Genomic DNA, 18,274 nt, shown 5'->3' on the forward strand with positions numbered 1-18,274 from the left:
CTTTTTAATAGTATATATTGAAGGATGTCATTCTGCGATAACCAAAAGTATCACATAGCTGTGACAAAGCAGACTTAATAAAAAGGAAAAGTGAACGCTGTCAGGTCCCCCCGCCTAAGCCTCGCCCCCTGGAGCTAAAGCTAACCCTCCAATCCCTGTATGGACGTCTGTCCGTGCTCACTCTTGTTTATATTTTAACATTTTTCTTTAGCAGTGATTTGAACAATGATTTTCATTTCAAATACCATTTCAAAAAGAAAATGGTAGCTGAGATGTACTTTTACAATTATTTTTCCCCTAGGTAAGCCTTGCTTTAGTGAAAGGAGAAATCTGAGAAAACAGTTGTAAGTTGGGGCGCATGCCTTTTGGTCACGTGGGGGAGTGCTGGATGCAGCAAGCCCCAGCCCCCAGGAGCCAGCCTGCAGGGAGGTGGGGGGAGGGGCTCAGTGATGGGCAGACACAGCGCCCACCTGGGCTGCCCATCACCACCAAGCCCTGCCCACGACCTCCCTGCAGGCTGGTTTTCAAAAGCTAGCTTTCAGAAGCTGCCCTGCACGGAGGCCAGAGCTGGGGCTCAGGGGCATTGCCCTGCCTCCCCTGCACCTGGAGGTGGGGCTTGGGGGTGTGGCCCCATCCCCCGAGCTCCCCCCCGGCCTCCATGCAGGCCAGCTTCTGAAAGCCAGCTTTTGAAAGTTGGCCTGTATGGGGCGGGGCTCAGGGTGTGGCCACAGCCCAAGCCACACCCCCGTGTGCAGGGGAGGGGAGTGGATGTCCAGAGAAGGAGTTGTCTCCAGGCGCCATTTCCCCCCAATATGCCTCTGGTTGTAAGCAGGTCTACTCAGAATGTCATTCAAGTCTATTCTGATAGATCTGCTCCTTGGAAAGTTTTCTTAGGATTGTACTGTTTGGTAGTTAGTCTTTATGACAAAGCAGTGCATCAACTAGGTAAACCTCTATCTGATTAAAAAAACAACCTCTATTAGACAGAACTGTTATCTGTCTGACTACCTAGTCAACATGATGATTTTGCATTGTAACCAAGACAGCATTGATACACTGTGATGATGTACCATGACAAATTGCCATGACATATATATAGGCATAATGATTTCTGTGTTGCAGGACAGCTATTAAAGTGTCAGGTTAAATAAATGAATGTTATATCAATGGTTATAAGAGGGATTTTTATTGAACAAACCCATCTTTTAAAAAACTAATGTATCTCTACAGATATAGCATGTTTCCATTCTAGTGTAAACTGTGGCCTCCAAGTGAATTATTGTTACATCTCTCTTGGTCCATTTTTCTGGGTCTCACTATTTCCCACGAAGTAAAACATCTTAAAATGCTCCTCATCTAAGGGATAGTTAGCGTTTAGCAGCGTGACACCAGAGCACACTGAATTGACAGAAATACTGGAGATAGGTATAAAATGCAGAGCTTTTTGTTATAAATGGTTATTTCGTAAACCTATGCTAATGCAGAAAATAACACAAGCCTTAATCCAGCCAGAGTAACAGCAATTTATTTAGTTCATGGGTGGGCAGCTCTATATTCCTGATTCTCTGCCCCGCCCCCCAATTGAGATGATGATTTAGATGATGATCTGAATTATTTCATTTTAATCTTGTATCAGGTACACTGCTGGTTAGTGGGATTGATTTAGGTAAAATTGCTTTTGTTTTTGTAACATCTTGCAGTTCAGACAGACAGTGGTAGTGAAGCAGGACTGTTAAACTGCTGAGGGTGATGGGCCATTGTCTTCATTCTAGACTTTTTAAAAAAATTAAGAATACTCAAGAAAAAGAACAAGGAAACATGGAGACTGAAACCAAACATTCTTGGTATGGATATTAGATATCATTGCTTACTCTTTGCATGTGTTCTACTGTTTGGGCAAGTGGAAAAAAAAAACAATCACAGGATACAAATTCTACTAGGGGCCTGTGTGAACATAAGCATTGGCTCCTGCTTGTATAATGGAACATGGGGAAAAAGCACTTCAGAAGATTAAGCTTGCCTCTTTCAGGGCTCCCAGCCTCTGGGTTTATCACCTTTCCTTTGAGTCCCTGGCACCATGGAGGAATGAGAAAGAGAGACCCTTCCTCCTTCCTGACAATTCTGCATAGCAGCCATAGTAGCAGCAGAGGATCTTCGCAAAAACACTTCTCGAATATACTGATATGCAGATGTCCTTCTTTATTACAGTTGTTATGCATAGTTAATACTGTCAGTTATAGTTTATTAAGAGTGTAAAATAGTATTCATAATATATTTATTAATTTATAAGCATGTCTGTGGCTTTTATGTTCTATAAAGTATTTATTACTGACCCTTATGAGAAGTGTTACACATTTTTGTAAATAATTTATACGTGTAATATAAAATTTAGTGGTCTAGGTTTCTATCATGGCTACATCAGGCTTTCCAGCATTTACTTTGTTTCCCACATCAGTTCTCTGGAGTAAGGAAGCTTTAAAGCTCATTTAGGTTGGCTTTGATGGTTTCCCTTTCCAATTACTTGCTATGCAGTTTGCTATAATGTGGTCTCCTTTCAAACCCCCTTCACATCATCTGTGTAATATTTCTCACATAATGCTGACTAGTAGTGAAGTTTGTGAACCTCTTAAACCAGCATTAAAACAATAAAAAGAGTTCTGCTGATATAAACCCCTTGGAGAATGAATACTTATTTTATCGAATTTGTATACTACTTGCCAGTAAACCATTGAAGTGGTTAACAGAATATTTTACAACCTTGAAACCATTTAAAACATAATTCAAGGCAAGTACTTTAAAATGTTATGAAATCTTCAGTGGTGTTCTCCTTAATTGAGCAGAGGCTCACCAGAAAAGCTTTGTGTCGGGCTACTTCTGAAGGCCCCAAACCTCCTAACCTCCTTGCTAACCTCCTTATGATTAGAGTTCTATAACTAGCATTCCGTAACTAGGACTTTTAGATGGTCTTAGAATCACCTGTAGCACCATGTTGTGGAGTCTTCTTGGAAGATCTTAACATTCAGAGAAGTGCATAGGGAGAGAAGGCATTCTGTTGAACAGCTCCCATCACAATCTACACATCTTACTGTAACTGGAACCAAACAGGTTACTAATGCTATTGTTTCAGTACTGCTGTCATGTTATCCCTATTTCCAGTTTCAGTCAGAACTGGTTTTGAACTTTTTACCATAGTTCTTCTGAATAATTTTCAAGACACCCTCATATAAGAATGTTATGAAATATATATACCTGTGTTTCCCTGAAAATAAGACAGAATCTTATATTAATTTTTGCTCCAAAAGATGCGTTGGGACTTATTTTCAGGGGATAGCTTATTTTTTCCATGATTTTGCGCTCCCCTCATGACCAGATCAGCTGCGCTGGGGAAACTAGGCCTTATTTTTGGAGTAGGGCTTATATTTCAAGCAACCTACAAAAATCCCGAAAAATCATGCTAGGACTTATTTTCAAGGTAGGTTTTATTTTCAGGGAAACAGGCAGTGGTGGGATTCAGCAGGTTCGCACCATTTCAGCAGAACTGGTTGTTAAAATGGTGCTTGTAAACAACCAGTTGTTAAATTATTTGAATCCCACCACTGGAAACAGAGTATGTATAGGGCATTAGTTTGGCTACTGAAGTCCTGTGGTACAGAGTGGCAAGCTGCAGTACTGTAGCCCAAGCTCTGCTCACGACCTGAGTTCAATCCTGACAGAAGTTGATTTCAGGTAGCCAGCTTAAAGATGACTTCAGCCTTCCATCCTTCCAAGGTTGCTAAAACGAGTACACAGTTTGCTGGTGGTAAACTGTAGATGATTGGGGAAGACAGTGGCAAACCACTCTATAAACATAGTCTCCCTAGTCAAAGTCGAGATGTGACATCACCCCAAGGGTCCGTAATGATCCAGTGCTTGCAAAGGAGACTACCTTTACCTTTTATAGTTTTGCTACAATTCTGTACTTTATACGCCTTTTTGACATGCTTAATTAAAAACAATCCAGAAACATATTCCAATAAAGATTATACTAAAGCTTATTTAAGTTAATGTTAATACAAATTGAAAGATGTATTTTCAGATATGGGTTGTAAAAGTTAATGCTGATTCTTCTGGGCTTTATTTAACACCCATCTTCAGTTTTGTGAGTGATCTTTTTTTGCGGGGGAGACTCATGTATCTCACGCTTTTAAAAGAAAATAGATGTTGATTTATTGTAAATAAGAAATAGAATATTGAATTTAAAACAAGCAGCCTCTGCTACTAAGTTGAGTAGTCAAAAATAAGAGTTAATTAAAAATAAAATATCTTACATGCTGTTTTCAGAAAAAAAGGAAGACATTTTAAATAATTCAGCTGAAAGATATGCAGTTGTTTCCAGTTCATGCAGCCATTGGTTCACTAACCCCCCCCTCAAAAAAACCCCACACCTATGGCCTTTTTACCATATGAATGTTCTTTTACATAGCCACCAACTCTAAGTTCATGTATTCATGATTTAACTAAACATATTGAGACTGGATTTTGGGAAAAGCCTATTAACTGTAAAAGGAACAGTTGGGCAATGAGATCAGCTGATTCACAAGGTTACAGCTCTTGTAATAAAATAAATGTATAGTAATTAAATAAAACATACATTTTGAATGAGTAAAACCTTGTCATTAACAGTATTTTGTTTACTACAAAACCCCCTCTTTTCCTTGTTTCCTCAACCATCCCGATTTTTCAATTGGGAAAACTGAAAAAAAATGTTCTTGTGGAGAAAAAGTGGAATCATCCCCTATACCATACAGTTCCTTGTCACCAAAACTAAAGTACTTCATAGGTGTGATGGTGCCTAAAATTGTTTAGGCCCTCCCTGTACAAAATTCCTCCAAGAAGATTATCAGATTTTCCCTTCACTAGATTTCCAAGGAAACTTTTGTTGGTGTCAATTAATAAAAATTACTCCCTTCATATTGTTATTTGGCACTTGATTACATATTCCTTTCTAATCATTCATAGAGAATGGATTAGAACATGGAGATTGAAGTTATTTTCCAGGACTGTCAGGATTCCCACTGATGGTAGGACATATCTTGCTGGCAGTGGTGTATCAAGGGAAAATGGAGCCCAGAGCAAAACCTGAGTTCTCTGGGGCCCCACGGGCACCCCCCATGGGAGGCGTTAGAGCTGCCCTCTCTGGCTCCCTTGGGCAGGGGGGCTCAGAAGGTCTCAAGCCCAACCCCTGCCGAGGCTTGTCCTGCACGCTTCCAGGCTAGCTTGCCTGTTGGCTCAGGTGGGGGACCTTGCCTTGGGCTCGCTGCACAGCCCAAGGCCAAGGAGCTCCTGTGGCCCCTGCCTCCCTTCTTGCCAGCTGTCTTTCTGACCCCACCTCCAGTGTAAGGTAGATTGCCACAGGGCCATGATAGGGGTAGGTGGGTAGTCCGAGGTGGGGCTGTCCCCGGCCTCAGTCACTCTGTTAGTTAGAGGGAAGGAGGAGGGGTGTGGGGATGATTTTCTATGACTGAATGGCCTCCGCCCAAGGACATGTGAGCCCACATGTCCCCGTGAAGCAGTATGCCCGTTTGCTGGCACCCTGTGCTTCCTGCCACCACTCTTTAAGTGGCCAAGAAAAAAACTCCAATTGTAACATCATGTGACATGATGTCATTTCCATGAAAAAAATGGAAATTACATCATATTGCCCTAGGAATCACCAGAAACTCACAATGATCATTTGAAGTAAGTGAGGCTTTTGTCATTAAGACACTTGTTGTAAATTATAGTACATGTCTTCAAAAATACTTTGAAGAAGACTTGGTTTTTATACTCCTCTTTTCTCTACCTTAAAAAGTTTCAAAGTGGCTTACAATCACAATCCCTTCCTTTCTCCACAATAGACAACTTTTGAGGTAGATGAGGCTGAACTGTGACTGGTCCCAGATCATCCAGGAAACCTCATGTGGAAGAGTAGGAAATCAAACTCAGTTGTTCAGATTAGAACCCCCTCTCTTTACTGGCTCTCAATTGATTGAAATACTCTGTCAAAAATATGAAGGTTTAACTGCTGCATACACAAAGCTTAAAATGACAGCCTCTCAAACAAAGCTTAAAATGACAGCCTCTGAAACTCTGAAACAGAGAGAAATGTGTTGCACTTTAGAACCTATTATGGTGCTACTTAATGGGAACAGATCAGCCTGCTAGGAGTCTCAGTAGCAGACACGCTACACTGCAAAGATAGATTATATTTGGTTCAAGCTCTGACATGTTTCTTTCAAAAGGTGTAAATGCAAAAGCATCTAAGTACAAAAGACCTAGGCAGAATTGTTGCATACTATTGCGGCGTAAATGAGAAGAATTACAAGAGGATGTGATCATTAATGTGTATAGACAAGGTACAGCAGCGTTCACCTTATCCTTCGTGTTAACAGGCAAAGCCCTTACTCGCTGTGCCACTAAAGGCAGGTGTGTTCTCTCCATGTGGAATCTTTGTAATAAAATTTTGTGTATGTACAGGAAGTCGATATCCACCACTAGCTTCTCCATTAACTGTGAAGAACCTCTGGACAGAGATAACAGAAAACATATTAACTGCATATGTTTTATGATTTTAATGTATCGTAGATTTTCTTAACACTAGGAAATAAACTTTCTGCAGTCCACTTAGGGAAAAGAAAAGATAGTGTGGTAGCACATGTACAGAATTCTAGGCAGGAAAACAAATGCATATTGGTTAAATAGATACTAGTAAATATTTTTGTTCATATTATTCTACCAGCTTATTCTACTCCAGGACACATGTGATAAACGTTTGGGGGGGGTGGGGTGAGGGGTGTCTGCTTAAGAGTTACACATTTCTGCAGGCATTTGCTGAGTTGATTACGGATAAAAATATGTCTTGACAATGGTTAGATTCACTGGCTAGACAAAGTTCCATCTGGCAAGACTTGCTCAAAGTTCAGTTCAGTAACACAATAGGACAAAAAATGTACAGACTAGGAAGCTGAAGAGCAAAGCAGGAAATAGCTTGCCTCTTTTTAAATTAAACATTAAAACACAGTGCATATCCTTTGCTGGTTAAGGAAATAATAAGCATATTATAGTTGCAAGCATTTCCTGTGTGTAATCTACTGTCATGGCAACAGGTTTAAAATCACACTTAATGCAGGATTTGCATTTGGGAAATCTAAGTTATTGAATCATATGGAAGAGTATGTGATATGCAGTTGGAGTAGGTATGTATTTAATGACTGATTACGCACATTAAGTTTGTTGCATGGTGGAAGCAAGTGTCCGCCACAACAAGATTTCTTGTTTGGACATATTTCCTCTAGCCCCATTTTCATTTTCAACTCTCTCCACAGCAAGCAAATTGCACGATTTTAATTTTGCTTTGCTTCCAGAGTTGGACAGATTTGCCAGGGGGCACAGCTTTGCCCAACCTCTTCCTTCTGCCCGCAGCCAGCCCATTTAGTCTTATCACCCCACTCCCTCATGCTGCTTTGCATGCTTCCCCCTCCTCCCTATTACCAAATACTTCCTAATTCTTGTCCTGCCATGTCATTTCTATTTCCTATGGCCTCCCTGCTCTTTCATATTTTTAGGACTTTAGAATTTTTAAATTACATAACCATATAGATAGATCGATAAATCAATTCTAACACTAAAAAATGTAAAAATAATAAGACTAGTCGATCAGCCAAAACACCTGATTTCCCCCTGCATATGTGTTCTTTTCATATTGCAATACACTGGTGAATTTCTCCAAAGATCTCCAGTTGTCAGGCTTGCGGAATTTTGTACCCATAGAACATAAATTCTACTTCCTTTGTTTGTGGCCTGCACAATCACTTGGAATATGGGGAGAAGCAACCTTTCCCCTGGTCCTGCGTTTCAGAGTTCCATGGAATTCAGTAGAAAATCATCAGAACAAAATCTCTGGATTAACGATGGAAGAATCCTAAGTAGGAAGGAGGTCCTCACCTTCTTCCCAAGTAGAATTCTTTCATTCACTTATCCCTAAAAGTAATTTACATGCATAGAAGTGGGACTAAATTTGCTGTCCTGAAAAAGAGTTGGTACTGAATGAAGTTGGAAAGAGTAGAGAGAAAGAGTGAAGCCACAGACATACACATACAGATGGTATACCTTCCTAAGCAATTTATCCAAAGCTGATTTCTACTTCATACATGAAATAGCCTTACTATGGCTGGGAATTTGCAGTGTGGTTAATCTCACAGGAGATTATGTTCTTATGAGAGAACTTCAGTCCAAACGTGCAAAATCTTGCATAAAAGGAGTGTCACATTCCCTTGTCTGACAGTGTCCTTTTACTTCTTTAGGTCATAGCCAGTGGTTTCAATTTTTCATTTAAAGGGTACATTATTTAAATAAGGGCAGTCCAGCGTAACCGTTCATACTTTAGTTGAAACATTCTATTTTCCACTTATATACTTTACGTTTTCTTGCTGTGAAGAAAATGATTTATGTTTATGCAATTGTGTGTAAAGTTCACATTTTGCAGGCAAAGGAAGGGGGAGTTACCAGGAGCAGTTGGATGGTAAATGGAATGAACAATCTGGACTTGAAGATGAAATTAGTCATGTGCATTCAAGACCATCTGTTAATTTTAAATGGTGGAAATAGAGCCTCAGACAGTCAGAGGCCCCCCCCCCCCCATATTCTGATATCCATTTTTGTGCAATTCTCTTTCAAAGCAGTAAAAACTTACTAGTTGGGAAATTTCCCTCATGGTTTTATATGAGTCAAATAAATCTGTACAAGATACCTCATTGGTAAAGCTATATAACATTGGTACAGAGGCCCGCGGTCTGGACAGAGGCAATTATTGTCCCGATCTTCAAAAAGGGAGACTACTTAAACTACCATCCAATTAGCTTATTATCTATCCTGGGGAAGCTATATGCCAAGTACATTACTGCTTTATGCAGATGATGCACTTCTATTATCCTGCACCAAGGTTGGCCTAACCCACCTCCTGTCTAAATGCACTGGAATACTGTGCTGTCAATCAACCCATTCAAATCTAAGATCTCGGTTTTCTCAAGCAATTTTAAGGCTCAGAACCAAACAATGGATTTCAAATTCAAACTAGACCTTTATTAGGCATCAGGAGTAAAAAGAGGGAGAAAATATATAATATACACCAGATAGGGTTAGACAGAATAATACAGGCTGATAGAAGTATCAGGAGTATACAGACATAACTTATGCAAGGGGGGAAGCCCAGAACATTATTTCAACCAGGAAGTTGGCCACCATTTCCAGTGTCTTAGGGTCCTTATTGTTCAGAAGATAGTTCAGTTTGGAGTTTGGAGAGAACGGGGGTGCCAAAGTTGGAGCCTTCACTGAGTCAGAGCTCACATCATCTGAGTCATGCATTTGATAAAGTGAACTCTGATTCAATGAGTTTATTATGTTAGTTTCTATAGTGCCACTGGCAACGTGGTACTTGTGTAGTTATTGAGTTCTAAAGGCAAATACTTTCTCCTTTTGTTAAAACATGTGCTAAATATTTTACTTCCATACATCACAACTAATCCAGTCAAGAAAAAAATTAAGTTTATTAATATAATAATTCTTTTACTCATCATCTGATACTGACAGACTGATTCACTGAGAATGTTAAATAGCCAAATTAGATGATGCACTCTGGGGACAATTGGTTTTGAACTCTTCAGTTGAGAGAACAGAATCAAATTAGTTTTCTTAACCATTTAAAGCTGATTTTAATTCCTCTCCCTGAACTTTGAACATTTGGAGAGAATGGTTTGGATCCAGCTCGTTTTTCATTTTCCTCCCTTCTACAGCACCCGCCTTATATTGTTTTTGCATAAGCTCATCACAGCCTTTATTTTGTGGTCAAAGGGAACCACTCCTTCCTTTTCTTCACCAGCCAAAAATTTGGTTGGATGCAACACAACTGCTGCCCATCTGCCTTTCCTTCCTTCCTTCCTTCCTTCCTTCCTTCCTTCCTTCCTTCCTTCCTTCCTTCCTTCCTTCCTTCCTTCCTTCCTTCTCAATCTGTAATTCCTATGGACTTGGAAACTACTGAAATATTTCCGTCAACACAGATGAATATTTTTATACAATAAGTCCCCTGTGTTTGCCACTATTTAGCTAGTGGTAGAGGCACCGAAGGGCAATTGATGTATCAACTGTTCCTTGGGGCTAGAATTTAATCATCTAAAGTATTTTATATTACTGCTGATCTCAGCTCCTTTGCCCCACAGATGCTTTCCAGAACTACTAGACAAGGCTTAGCCAAACCTTTTTGCATTTGGCAGGACAGGTAGGCTGATAGAACCCAATGCTAGCAAAATGCTAGCCAAGGGATAGAACCCAAAATGCTAGCCAAGGGATAGAACCCAATGCTAGCAAAATGGAAGCAGAATGATCATAACAACAACTAGAAACAGAAACGTTTCTGCTATAACAGCCTAGTTGAGAAAAATGCTTACTGAAGACATTTTTGAACATTCGATGGAATTTATCAGTAGCAGAAAGAGAAAGCACTTTTGATTGCACTTGTCAATGATTATCAGACTTTTTGCTTCTCCTTTGACTTCTCCTTTTTGTTTCTGCTGTTTGTTAGTACAAAGTACAAAAAACCTTTATTAGGCATAAAATACCAAAAGACAATTGTCTTCTATTTGTTTTATTGCTGCCTTTTCATTGGTGAATGTATTGGGTTTTTTCTGTGTGGTTTTATGCATATGTTAAATGTTTAAAAGCAGAGCAGAAATATTTGAAATAATTAAAATATGGCCTTTATTGTGACTTGGTGAATGTTGGCACTTTTCCAACAGTTTCAAGAGCAGATAAAAATGTGTGTTTGTTTGCGTCTAAATAACAGACACTAGGTTATAAATCTCTAAAACAGATCTATTTATTACGGTTTGACTTGAAAAACTGTTAGTATATTTGCTAGGCAATTCCATGCAAAGTGACACCAATCTAAACCTGCTGAAATCATTGGGCTTAGAAAGGTGTAACATTGCTTACAATTGCATTGTTACATATTGTGGTATGTTAATGTTGGGTTTGTGTGTGGTTATATAGCAGACTCCTGGGGTTCAGTGTCATAAGGTACTTTCTGAGAGAATGATCAATAATATACCAGCAGTTTCTTGTTTTCCCTTGGAGCTGTAGATACATTTATAAAACTTTGCAGTGAACCATTGCTCTGTGTGCATGCATGTGCACACAGAGATGGCATTTAAAAATAGGGCTTTAATTTTTTAATTGGCAATTGCTGTATCTGCACATTTGAGCAGACTGCCAATGCTATAAAATATTAATGGAAAATTCTATGAAACCCTATAGTGCATGATTGAATGAGAAGAGACAAGGTTGTAAGGTTGATACTGCAGCAGTTCTAGTGATTGCTGGCGCTGTGCCGTAATTACAATTTTCAGTATTAATACCACTTCAGATTTGGTGTCAAATTTAAGACAGATTTATTTTCACCTTCCTTTGCCCCTGAAAACAAAGAGAAAGAATCTCAATCAAGGTTGTTTGTGAAAAATTAGACGTAAATATTCTCCGGAAACTGGGACTGTTAATGTTAGATGAAGATCTGTGCATCTTGAGTAACATTTTACCTACGTCTGTATTATTTTTAAAATTTATTCTGATTGCTATTGTTCTTGTAGCCAGCAATGCCGTTCTCTGTGCAGGCCCAGTAATGTGACTCTAGGAGTGTGAGATTGCTATCTGTTCATCTGCATAACGTGGTGAATTTTATTTTATTTTGCTGGTTATAGCCTGCTGCTCCTCTCTGAAAGACCCAAGTGTGCTTCTTACAGTGCTCTGAATATCCAGCAGTGTTGCTCTGGGAGAGACAATTGACAAGTTCTTCTAGATTTCCATTTGAACAGAATTAATGAAAGAGACTAATAGTGCTGAAGATGGAGCTAAGTGCAGTGATAATCCACCATTCTTTGTGCAAGATATTTGAACTTCTCAGTTCAAACCTTTGCTGTTGTCTGTATTGCTGAAATCATGCTTGTAGACCTCTTGACTTGTGGCTCCCACACTGTAAATTATTTTGTGGCTCATGGTCCAGGTGAATTAATCATTACTTCACATCTGGGTAGGAGTTATATAGAATAAAGTCTGATTGTACATGTAATATGTATGCATAAAACTAAGTAATAGAACCCAAAGGGGTCCACAGGGGATTCAGGAAATTGCAGGCCAGTTAGCCTAACATCTGTTCCAAGTAAATTAGAAAAAAAAACTGTTCCTAATGAGATAATTATCTTGTACATCAAGGAATAAAATCTATTGAGGGAAAATCAACATGGCTTCTTCAAAGGGAAGTCTTGTCTCACCAACTTCTTGGGAGTTCTTGGAACAGATAAATAAGGATGTGGATAAGGGTGGACATCATATCTTTGGACTTCCATAAGGCTTTTGATGTTAGCTTACCAGACTCTGGAGTAATATTGGCACTCCCGGGATAAGGTGATGGATTTTCTTAGGAATTAAAAGTTGGTTAAATAGCAGTAAGCGAAATATAGGAATAAATGGACAGATCTTTCATTGGAGATAAGTATACAGTGGAGTCCCACAAGGATTGGTATTGGGACCCATTCTATTTAATTTGCTCATAACTTATCTGGAACTGGGGCTGAGTAATGTAGTAATCGAGTCTACAGGTGTTAACTAATTATTCCAGTTAATGTAAACCAAGGCACATTGTGAAGAGCTCCAGGAGTGGGCAAACATATAGCCAATTAAATTCCACACGAGCAAGTATAAGGTGATGCATATTGAAACAAAAAAATTCTTACATATTCTGATGGAATCTGAACTTGCTGAGGCAGATATCAAAAAATATCTTGGAGTAGTTTCATAAGGCTCAATGGAGATGTCAGTGGTAGTGTAAAAGTCAAACTCCATGCTAAGAATTAATAGAAAATCAAATAGAAATTAAAATGGCCAATATTGTAATGTCCTTGTGTAAAGCTATGGTTTGGCCTCATTTGAAATACTGTGTATAGTTCTGGTTGTCATGTCTCCTAAAATATTCCAGAGCTGGGAAAAAGTACAAAGGTGGGACTAGGAGCACTTTTCTTCTGAGGAAAAGCTGGAGAGTCTGTGAGACTTTTCATACTAGAAAATATTGACAGGGAGAAATGATAGAGATTTATAAAATCAATCATGAGATCGACAAAGTAGATAGAGGAATTATTTTCCCCAATGAATTTTTCCCCCAATGAAATTGTTGTGGAGTAATAGGTTCAAAGCAGACAAAAGGAAATACTTCTTTACCCAATGAGTAATTAAACTGTAGGCTTAATTGCTGGGGGAGGCAGTCATGCCCACAAGCATAAATAGCTTTGAATGGGGGTTAGGCAGATTCATGGAGGAGAGGTCCATCAACTACAATTAAACATAGTGACCGAGGGAGCCTCTATATCTAGGGACAGCAAACTTCTAAGTTCCAGTGCAGGAAGGTGGCAGCAAAGGAGGACCTTAGCCTCTATGCCATGTTTGCCCCCCAGGACAACTGGCTAGCCAATGTGTGAAACAGAATGCTAGATTAAATGGACTACTGGTCTGATCTAGCAGGCTCTTTTTACATTCTTATGAATCATGGAAATGGAATGGTGAACATTTGAGAATAATCTATACTATTACAAGGTTTTATAAACGGTTACATCATGTCATGGGGGTGAGTAGGATCCCCCTGTGTGTCAGAAATAGCCCTTACAATAGGTCACCTGAGCATTCCTGCTGTTTTGGTGGCATATTCTCAGAGCCAGACTAGTCTTGACATTTTCCCATGAATTGAGTCTAGGTATTCCTGACTCAGCTCTTATATTCATCAGCAAACAGTGCCTGTTGGGATCCAAGCTCCCAAAATACAACAGGGCCCAATTCAGATCAGGATCACAGAGGAGATGAGATACCAACTTTCCTGCCAGTGCCATTTTCCCAACCCATTATGGACCCCTATTTTGGATTTTAAAATAGTGATTGGAGGCTGAAACCTCCCATCCTCCAAATGCCACGATCCTGATCTGAACAGGGTACTAGGGATGCTGTTTTCCAGCAGCTGCCATCTGACTGTAAATGTATGCAAGTCAGATTTGGGGGACCTATACCCAGCTCATTAAAAATGTCACATCTAGTTTGGCCTTCAGAAGCCTCTATAAAAGGGAGCAGGAAGTGGCCAGTACCAAACAGTTGAATGGCTCCTGCAGTGTTGCTTGAACTTGCTTTAGTTTCTTATACTTGTCTCCTTTTAATTCTTCTGCCCTGACTCTGCCTGCTCTGTCACCTGGCCCATTTGCCCTCACCTTTTCTCTTAACAAACTTGGAGCCCATATCTCAGTTTCATGTAAGTAGTTAAGTAAGTAGTTAAGTACAAGACTAAGTTCAGGATGGTTCCTTAGTGAATAAGCTGGGGCAGATGCAAGGCTCTGGGGCTGGCAGGATTCTTGCTCAGTCAGTATTGGATTGGGGTTGATGGAGTGAAGGTGACTTCTAAACAAAAAGAGGAAAAATCAGATTTTCTCAATGCAGCTTTTTTTACCGTGTTCAGCATGTCTCAAGCAAGAACATGGGAGAAGTTGTTGGTGATTTTCCAGGATTTCTGCTGTTATTGCCTCAACCAGAATCAAAGGAGAGGCCTGCCTGTATTCTTTCCAATGGCAGCACTTGTAGCTATAGAGTGCAGGGGTAGGAAATACTTTTCAGGTTGTGTCTTGGGCTCAGAATCAGCCAACCAGGAGTCCTCTGATGAGGGGCATTGGCAGGATGACCCCACTGTGCTGGAACCCCAATCAACTGAACCTTTGCATAGCCAGAAGCCTCACAGGTTGCAGACAGAGCTGGCCCAAGTCAAGAGTTGGAAGACAGAAAAGAAAGTTAAAAAACAATTGGCAATCAAATTTTTAGCAAGTCAAAATGTTTGAAAAATCTACTTTGGCAAGTTCAAATTCAATAATTAATAAAGTCTTTGATAGTTACAATCCTTACATATGTCTCACTCATGGCTAGTCCATGATAGAGATACATAGATCTACGCATGTCTCAGAAGAACATGAGAGAAGTAAGGCTCAATGTGTGGGGGAAAGACAAAGAAAAAGAATGCAAGGAGAAAATTCGGAGATCTGAGTGGGAGAATTATGCTGGAGGTTTAGGGTGAGTGTGGGTGAGTGTGGAAGCCAGAGAACTCGGGGATCTGGAGAGGGGAGTCTTTGTGGCAGGAACCAGTAGAAGTATTAGAGCAATGGGGAAACATTGCAGGGGCTAGGGGCCATAGTGAGAGAAAGAGAGAGTAAGAAAAAGGAAGAAAATAGAACATAGCTCCCAATCCTAAAGAGCACATGGAAAAATCTGATCTGAAGTATAAGGCTGAATATTAGATCTTATATACTTAATTTCTTGTCCTTGTATGTGTATATGTGTGTTCTGTGGTAATGGGTATGTGATAGTCAAATTAAAATGATTTATATGCTTGTTTAATTGGGCAGCTGCACCCAGTACTACTAATGACATTTAAGTGACTTGAGCATTCCTACCCAACATCATTTTGAATGTTGCAAGGGATTCTGATACATTCCTCTCAGATTATGCCATTGCTGAGACAGCAACATTACTTTCATTAGCCCTGGCCTTCATTAGCCAAAATTACTTTCATTAGCTCATCAATTGTTGGTGCATTCCAGAGCCTGCACAGTCTAGGAAGTTATATAATTGTTTGCCCTAGTGAATATTGTCTGCAGCTGCTTTTAGAGTGGTCTTCTTTTGAGTTTATAGATTGTATTGAAGTATCTAACTATAAGAGAAGCTATCATTAGTTCCAATGCACTCCCAGAAATTTCACAAATATTAATAATGCAGAACTTATTAGGTAATAAGTAATTAGTCCTGGCTTTTCAGTTCTAAAAGCTTATTTGGACCAGGTTTTACATGTATATAAAGATATCAAAATAACACACTTATTTCAGTAATTCTCAAGAAAAATAAGTATAATGCCCTTCCTCGCTGCCTTATCTAATATACGTAGTCAGTTTATTGGCACTAGTAAATATAATTTATGACCTGAGTTGCAAGGGAATTAATTGCTTTAACTCAAAACTGCCCCACAACAAGAATGTAGCTGTCAAGTATTTAATGCCATCACATTTTGAATTAGTCCAATAAATTAAAAAAAAACCTATGACTTGTCATCTTTTCTGTTTTTATATGTAAAGTTGAGAGATGGCCTTTTCATTAAGAAAGCAGTAAATTAACATTTGGTAGCATGACAGTTTTCAATGCACTCAGATATGACTGTAGTAGATTATTGATGTGATAAATTAAACACTACCAGGGTCAGGATTTTGGGAAGTTCCAGGCAGCCAGAGACCATAATTGCACCCTTTTAATCAGTAAGAGGCAGAGGGAGGTTACCATACAGACCAGAGTTTTCTTCCAAGATAACTTATGCCAGCTAGCTAAGTGAAGTTCATGCCAAATTATTTTTGTGAGGCTTCACTTTTTAACCCTCTGTGGTACAGATATTTGATTTATATTCCACTGAATTTCATGGACCCAAAGCAGCTTACATCAGATTTTCAAAATACAAACATTCTTATCTCCAAGAGATTGCAATCCAAATTAGTGTTTCCCAGACTGCAGCCTGGGGATCTCTTGGACAAATTGTCTCTGGGTGCCCCCCTGCTGCTGCTGCCTGGAGGCGGGACTCCACCCCCCTCACTGCTACTCCCCTTTGCTCCCAGGGACCCCATAGACCCTTCTGCCCTCCCCTCCAGGGAGACAGAAAAGACAGACTTCAATCGGGGGTGGGGCTTAGGGGGCATGGCCACACCCCATGTCTCCCTGGGGACATGGACATGCCTCCCCAAGCCCCACCCCCAGCCTCCCAGCAGCCAGCAGTCCCTTCTGCCCTCCCCTCCAGGGAGGCAGAAAAGACTGCCAATAGGCAGCAGTCTTTTCTGCCTCCCCAGAGGAGAGGGCAGAAGGGGCTGCTGGCAACCGGCTCCCTGGGAGCTGGGAGCGAGGGGGGTATCAGGGGGGTGCCCTCAACCCTGCCCACGTCAATGATGACATGGGCGGAGTCGAGGGCGCCAGAAGATGATGAGGCAGCAGGACTTCCCTGGGTCACTGAGAGCAGAGAGTTTTTTTTTCATTCTCAAACAAACAATGCAAACTCTTCCTAATAATATATACATTTTCACTTTTTCTCTTTCCAATAGGTATGGCTGGTTACAACAATTTCTATGTTTACTGTAAAAGTGCCTGCCAAGCTGTGAAACATGGAAAACTCCGAGTCCGGTGCAAAATGTGCAAGCAAGGCACACTGACTCTGGCAAGGGTAGGCAAGTGTTTCATTACTATAAAATAATATTGACTGGTTTGAACTGGTAAATTGTATGACGAATCTTTAAAATTGTGAATTGGGTTTTAGAACTAAGGGAAATCACAATAATGGCCATGGTCTTGTAATATGGCAAGAAAAATAAGTAAACAAATGTTCTGAAAGAGTGGTATCTGTTAATTTTGCTAATGAAAAAGGAAATTTTGAATTGGAACAAGCCAGTCAAAGAAAGTGTATAATTATAAACTCTCTACTTCTATAAACAAGGGCAATGCTACCTGGGTTTGGTGAGAGATCACAAAATAAAAGAGGTGAAAGAAAAAATACATTCTCACAAGGCTGAAAAATTCATTCCTACAAATCAGCTGTTACCACATGTGCTCCCTTTCACATGTATTCTTAAAGATACATAGACTCTCTAACATGGGTTCAGGACATTTACCCAGAACCACAACTATTTGAAGAGAATTAAGCTCAATATCAGGGAAAAGCTCTTCACACTTTCAGTCTGGCTAGCTTGGGAAAGTGACACACTTGACAGTTAGGGAGAGCAGAATATATGATTTAGGAATCTTTACCTGAGTATCATTCAAACAAGCTCCAAGTGGCCTAAATAGGCTACCAGTAGCCATGCAACAACCAGATCTTTTCCAAAGCAAGGTTTAGAATTGGGTTGATTTTGCACGCCGAAATTGCCCCTCTGTTGGCACAAGGAATGTCCAGATGCAGTCAGGAGGTTTGCACAACCACCGGCACTGCAGCATGGGTGCCAAGTTTCTGCCCTGGAGCCACTCCAAGGCAATGGCTTTGCTCTGCAAATTTCCTGAACCGCAAAGGTTGAGGTCCTTTTGAAATCCCCCTTTGTTGCTCCAGAGGTTTCCACTGGTGTGCAAAACTCCTCTGTAGCTTAAACAGGGGCAGTTTTCCCGCCTCACC

The 18,274-nt window shown here is 40.1% G+C and overlaps 1 protein-coding gene across 2 annotated transcripts in view; it reads left to right on the forward strand.

Annotated features, from left to right (window-relative positions):
• The window catches only part of PRKN (parkin RBR E3 ubiquitin protein ligase), an 896,318-nt gene that overhangs the window by 281,925 nt on the left and 596,119 nt on the right, over nucleotides 1-18,274 (forward strand). For both annotated transcript variants that reach the window (XM_048487681.1, XM_048487690.1), the window contains one exon: nucleotides 17,217-17,335. In XM_048487681.1, the coding sequence (XP_048343638.1) occupies nucleotides 17,217-17,335 (119 nt within the window). The remainder of the gene's footprint in view (nucleotides 1-17,216; nucleotides 17,336-18,274) is intronic.

The sequence above is a fragment of the Sphaerodactylus townsendi genome, linkage group LG01, assembly GCF_021028975.2.
Source record: "Sphaerodactylus townsendi isolate TG3544 linkage group LG01, MPM_Stown_v2.3, whole genome shotgun sequence".
NCBI lineage: Eukaryota > Metazoa > Chordata > Lepidosauria > Squamata > Sphaerodactylidae > Sphaerodactylus > Sphaerodactylus townsendi.